The 7090-nt window shown below is 35.3% G+C and overlaps 1 protein-coding gene across 1 annotated transcript; it reads right to left on the reverse strand.

Moving 5' to 3' along the window:
- Positions 1-214: 214 nt before the first annotated feature.
- slc50a1 (solute carrier family 50 member 1) lies at positions 215-6857 on the reverse strand. The gene is made up of 6 exons (XM_067396004.1): positions 6639-6857; positions 6000-6077; positions 5736-5859; positions 4449-4610; positions 2695-2814; positions 215-2612 (listed from the first exon to the last, which is right to left on the reverse strand). Exons 1-6 carry the CDS (start codon positions 6704-6706, stop codon positions 2505-2507), a joined length of 660 nt encoding a protein of 219 aa, XP_067252105.1. The 5' UTR covers positions 6707-6857; the 3' UTR covers positions 215-2504.
- Positions 6858-7090: the final 233 nt, after the last annotated feature.

The following is a 7090-nucleotide window of genomic DNA, read 5'->3' on the forward strand; positions in this document are numbered from 1 at the left end:
GCTGTTATTTCCCACAGAAATTAAAACATCTGTCAGTACGCGTTACTCCTCGGCTTTTGAGCGTATTTTAGTTTTCATTGCTCACAATCAGCACTGATCCTCTTTGAGACCAGAACAAAATCCTCTCACATTCCCCTGCTAAGCTCTCATAACTTCTTCCCTCAGTCTCAGCCAGACATTGAAGTTTATGTTATATAAAAATTTATTTGAGCCTTTTTTTCCCCAGAACACTTCAGAAAGAACATCCCTCTAAATCCCCTCTGATATAATATACACTGTTGCATAGGATATAAAAATAGTACAAAGAAACATAAAGACATTTAAGCTTAATGTAAAACACAGAACATAATCATACAACACAGAAACCATAAACAATACAATGAAACAATTTGATATGCTTTAAATCATCATAATAACTTTTTATTCACAAAGTCTTCAAGTCTTGGAGACTTGAAAAGACTTCAGTGAATGAAGTACCGCAATGTAGTGATGTACAGTAAGACCCAATTAGAGTTTCGGTCTGTCACAGATCAAACCTGTTTAGCATATGGAAAACAACATTAAGAGCCAATGACTGCTTAAGATTTTCATCTCACTATCTTAGTTATGAATATGTAATTCAGTGAATTTGCTGATTATTCTTTGGTGTTCTCTGAAGGTGAGGAATGTGTAAAGTTATTGTTTACTTAAATAATTATTTTTTTGGGCTTATTGTGAAGTATGTTGTTCTGACAGTAACAATGACAAGAAAAAAAAGACCTTTATGTTCCAAATACAAAACAAGAACCATGAAAAGAGCTGTGCAAGATTCCCTTTTTTGTCTGCGACAGATATTCTTAATCCAACTTCATTCACTCAAACTAATTTTCTCTGTTTCTGTTGTTCTTTTCCACACAAAAGAAGGTTTTATACACAAAGTTTGTTGTTTGGGGTTTGTTACTTGTGTTGGATGCTGATTAAATAGCTGCCAAACTGCCATTTGGACACAATTAAACACAATATTATGAGTCCTATAAAGGAGTCTATGATTAATGAACGATTCTGTAAACACTACATTCATTAAGTAACAGAATGTGGCACTTTCCCAAAGGACACTCTGAAGAGTATGTACCCATGGTAAAAAATAAAATAAAAAAACACACCTGCTAAATATGAACACATGATTTCAAAAGAAAGGGCTGTAACAGGAAACAAGTTTGAGCTCTTGGTTCGGGTTGTGTCATGTTTACAGATTTCAACACTTATTAACTAAGAAATACCTGCCAAACAAACTTAGAGCATCCTTATCCCTATAAGGATCAACCAAGAGAAAAAGTGAAAATGATTATTTACTCAGAGAATTCACCAGAAATTAATGTACTGTCATTATTTACTCATCCTCAGGTCGTTACAAACCTGTATGTCTCTTTTCTTTCAGGAAATTCTGAGGACTCTTCCAGGAAGTACAAAGTAATTATTTTCCATCCAATTACAAAGAATGGGTACAGGAACCTTTCAAGCCATAAAAGTATCCTAAAATAGATCTAAAACACATAAGATTGTCTGAAAATCTTTGCCTCCAATGAGTTCAATAACCAGATTAGTCATTTTTGAGAATGACTCATTCAGACAAATCATTAGATTCATTAAAAGATCGCTCAAAAGAACAGTCCGTTCATGAAACAGGTCCCCCCCAAAAAAAGCTAAGAGCAAGATTTTCAGGTAATAATGGCTTAAAAATGTGTCACATAAATCTTAACTTATGGCTTAAACCTGTAAAATACCGTTAGCCTCATAGCATAATTGCCCAGATCATATTTCAAAGGCAGATATCACAATTTGGCCAAAAAATGACTTAGGCAATTATGCTATGAGGCTAATGATATGTGAATATGATGACTACTACAGTTCCTTAGATGGTGCTTTTGTGTCTTTTTAAACACTAAAAGCTCCAGTCCCAATTCTTTGAAATTGCATGGAAAAAACACTTGTGACACACACACACACATATATATATATATATATATATATATATATATAGGGATAGTTCACTCAAAAAAATTAAAGTTCTCATCATTGAAGTCATCATTTACTCACCCTCATGTCGAACCTGTATGACTTTATTTCTTCTGTGGAACACAAAAGAATATATTCTGAAGAACGTTGGCAGCCAGACAGTTCTGGTAACCATTGACTTCCAATGCATGGACAAAAAAAAACAAAAACAGTAAAGAAATTTCTCAAAATATCTTTTATGTTCAACTGATGAAAGAAAGTCAAACAGATTTGGAACATCGTGAGAAAGAGTAAATGGTGACCGCGATATCATTTTTGGGCAAACTATCCCTTTAACTAAAAGACAAAGATGAATTGAAAATTGTCCGTCTTCACAGAATTTACAGTGGCAGTTTCACTAGATGTTTGAGTTTATAAGGTATGATGACAGTCTGATGTCAAAAAGCTCTTCTGGCTTGGGTAAAGGAAAGTGGAAAAGGCACTTAATTAGATTCAATGTAAATCCCCTCTCAGATTTGGATGAGTTTATAGGAGGGCTTGTTTGAAAGGATAGCTCCGAATTGCCAGAAAAGGAAGAAGCGGATGAGGCTAGTTAAGATGCCAGGGGTGTTGGGTACCTGAAAAACAAACAAAAAAATACATGATGCTTTCTCCTTTACCTCAAAACACTGTCTCAGAACAGTCTCTTCATTGTCTTACCATGATATAATAGTCTTGGAGCTGAAGGCCATACAAAGTCCATGATGTGGATGTGAAGAATGTAGCAACAGTCAGGGAAAAAGACAAGCGCTCCACAGACTTCGTTCGTACAATATCCAACTATTGGAAATGAAGCACACAAAAGTTGTTGTTTTTTTTGTTTTGTTTTTTTAATCGACAGAAAATACACAGGAAACATTATAAAACGATTAGTTCCTGCCCTTGATTCTGATTGGTCAATAGCTGTGTTTTATTCACGATAACTATGACCGCTTCACCCAACAGTTCTGTGTATCACTACACAACACCCATAGCAACCACTCTTAATAACATAAATTGAATTGAAGCTTACTGTATTATGTAGAAGAGTATTGTGAGAAAGAGATCGAGTGAGCGAGTTTATTACCTGCATTCAGATTTAGCATTTTCCTTCATGTCAGTCCTATGTTCATAATAAAAAAATCTGTTTAAATGTCCGATGTATTATTATCCTTTTAACAGTTAAGGGGTTTTCCCGTGACTGACAGCGCTAGTCAAAGCATTTGTCAGTTATGTCTTGTTTTTGACAGTCTTTGCTGCCATCTAATGGCATAATAATGTAACTACTGTTGCTGTTCACAGTCAGGGACTATTTTTTCCCGGCGGAAGGAAGACTTTTAGTGAAAGTTTACTTCATGAAAGTTGCATTGATACATATTTTTGGCTTTAATATTTGTATTGTGTGGTAACCATTTTATAAAAACAAATAAGGTACTCGAGGCTACTTCTGTATCCACTTCGCGTTGTGCCTAACAATGCCCTTCAGCTGTGACTTATTCACAATACAGCACAGCTTCTTATACCTTATTGCTTACATAAATAATGGGGGGGGGTAGTGAAACTTGACGCAGGCAGGACTCAAACACCAAGGATCAGTAAATGCGTTACAGCTCCAACCAGAACATGTTATTTACACTCACGAATAGTCTCTCCTATAACAAGCCGCTATTGACACTTGCAGACAGTGATGGAGGGAAAAACAGGAAGCAACAAAAGGAGGTACGAGAATGACAGGAAATACACCACAGGGCACAGGACAGATAGACAGAGCTGGACTGATAAATATGGAAGAGGGAAAGATCCAAAACAGGAAGATAGAGACTGTGAGAGGGCACAGAAAAGAAGAATGGATGGAGTGATAAACAAAAGATGGAATGCTGGAATGTCACTACAAGACTTCACACCGTTTTACTGAGGAAATGACAAGATAAGGACAATGTACGATTATTTTAGAGTTGATCTATGCTTTATGCAATATGTAAGGGTTTCACAGTTAACATTAATGTATGCAATAATGTTTAACTTTTAATATTCAAAACACATGAACGAGAGACAGCGTTAAATTAACTCATGTCTCAAAGCACATAACATTACAATAATAATGAACGTAAACAACTTAAAGAGCTCTGAGGTGTACCACCTGACTGCTGCAGATTTATTTCGGCATTGCGATCCCTTAATTACAGTAGTAAGGGCGTGAATGCAGCGTAAGCTCATTTTTTTGGTTCAGAAGGAACTGTACATTTTTTCTTCTATTATTGATTGCTATTTGCTATCAGGATGTGAAGAGAGTTTCAACAGGTTTAACCAAAAGTGTATATGAAAAATCATTGCCTACCCTACCTTTAAATACATGCAGGTACTTGCTGACCGCGTTTTAAACATGATTAATGCTGGTTACATGTATAGGTGTGTGTGTGAGTGTGTGTACTCACAAGATCAGCGAGCGGAGAGAGGTACATGCTGATGGTGAACACACTGCAGGCGAGGCCCAGCTGAGAGAGTTGAGTTTCTCCAGCAGGAATCACCATAGTAAAATACACCCATCCCACACCCAACACAATCCCCATCACCAGCGTCTGTGAGTAGACTCGCCTCTGAAACACACAGGTACACCATACTTTTAAAAATATTAATAATATTTGTTGTATACAGTGGGTTACAAACATCCACATTAAAAAATGTGGGATCCAACTTCAACTTTAAACCTGAAAATAAACTATAAAGATCTCAAATTGTTATGCTTATAATGTAAATTGTATTTAATCAATTTTTATTAAAAAAATTAACTTTTTATTTAAAAAAAAAAAACATTTTTAAACTTTTCACAGATTGGTATTCTAATAACATAAGTTGTAATTAAATCTATAAATTAAAGGATTAGTTCACTTTCAAATGAAAATTAGCCCAAGCTTTACCCTCAAGCCATCCTAGATGTGACTTCCTTCTTTCTGATTAACATAATCAGAGAAATATTAATAAATATCCTGATGCATCAGAGCTTCATTATGGCAGTGAAAAGAGTATGAAGTGAATAAATTGTCTCCACCCACATCCATCCATATTTACCAAGTTATAAAGTAAAATATCTAGCTTCCGCCATACCGCCTTCCATTTTCAACTTAGGAAGGAAGCGCAATGCCTCTCACAGTTCAAAAAGCTTACGCTACATCCTACGCCTTCCCTATTCAACTTACGGAAAAAGTAACTTGAATATGGAAGGCAGTCTTGAGGAAGCTAGATATTTTACTTCATAACTTGTTAAATATGGATATTTTTTTACACAAACGCATCGTTTCGATTCAGAGGGCCTTTATTAACCCCCCGGAGCTGTGTGGAGCACATGTTTATGATAGATGGATATGGATGAAAGCACTTTCTTCAGCTCATACTCATTGATCCTCACTCACTGCCATTATAAAGCTCGGATGCGTCAGGATATTTATTAATATTTCTCTGATTGTGTTCATCAGAAATAAGAAAGTCATATACACCTAGGATGGCTTGAGGGTGAGTACAGCTTGGGGTAATTTTCATTTAAAAGTGAACTAATCCTTTAACTGTTAAATAAAACTTTGCACTCAAAATGTTAGATGACGATATCATTTGTAAATAAAAAATATTAAATTATGATTTGTAATTAAAATATCCTATTAAATTAGAAACATTCTAAACAATCAAATTCTGCACCCCACTGTATAATCAATAACTAAATGACAAACCTTTTCTTTGGTATAATGACAGTAGGTGATGATGTATAAGGTCTGTAAAGAGGCCCCAATGATGTTTACAGAAATCAACGTACCATCTCCCTTTAGTAATCCATAGTAAAGCCAACCTAGATTACTATAAATACACACAGATATACAAACTGATCATTCGGACTGAATGGACTTTAAATGCATGATGACCATATCATACATGAAGTTGCATACACGTATACAATAACAAATGAATACGGCAGGTGTCAAATAGCAAATACATACTTTAAGCATGTGGTAAGGAAGGGCAGAAACTGAACGTTATCTGCACACTGTGTGGCCTTCATTTTCTTCAAGTCTGTCCTGCAAAAACAGAGATGTAAAGTGAGAAATATTATCTTGGAACATAGTAACAGTAGGTTATGCAAATGCCAAAATTCATATAAATATAGTGAAATTAATTTGCCCTGCACAGCCTCCAAATGTTTATATGCTCAACCTGCATATACAGAATAAGGATGTTAAAATGTACTATAGTTTCAGGCAAAATACTATAGCTACTACAGCTATTGTTAATACTGTAAAATCTTAATATTGTGAGCTCTTGCTGATATTATTGGCTAATATCAAGTTACCATAGGTTTGCTGTAGTAGTATCAATAATTATAGTATGTTGGCAGAAACTTTTGAGGAGGCAGTCTCTATGCGCAACAACCTTATATTTGCAGCCACCACAGTTAATAAATAAAAAGTTTAATAGCGAACTTCGTTTATTCAAAGCATTTTAATTTACAGAAAAATCAAGGAAGGAGCGAAATGTCACCAGATAAGAACATTATTAAAACCGTATGCGTGTACAACTGATATGATATTCAACTGATATGATTTGACAAATATTAAAAAGTAGAAACATAAGTAACTTACAATCCCGTCGTGAACATCCCGACGGTGAATATGATGCACGCACATGATAGCAGCTGCAGAAAATCCATAGACTGAAAAACCGAAAAATGAGATGTGCTTCTGTACAGATAGCCTACCTGTGCAATCAAGCTAATAAATTATATTTACAAAAACTATGAATCCAGCACTCATGCAACGCTGACGTCCACTTGCTGTTTCCGTGTTTGTAATCAGTGTGAATCGCTTCCTTCGCTATGATTGGTTATTCACCGAATGACGCTCCCTAGCGTCATTTTGTAGTCCGGTTGTGTAGTGAAATAAGAGTAGATTTAAACGGAAATGGTTGCCACGTATTTTGTTTTTAATAAAGTGAGATTTAAAACGCTGTAGTTTTTTAAAAGTACACGCGTGAGGTGAAAAGCTATGTCCAAAGCATAACCGCTTTCTGAAATGTTGAAAAGACGAAATAAATT

This window comes from Chanodichthys erythropterus, chromosome 2 (genome assembly GCF_024489055.1).
Source record: "Chanodichthys erythropterus isolate Z2021 chromosome 2, ASM2448905v1, whole genome shotgun sequence".
Classification (NCBI taxonomy): Eukaryota; Metazoa; Chordata; class Actinopteri; order Cypriniformes; family Xenocyprididae; genus Chanodichthys; species Chanodichthys erythropterus.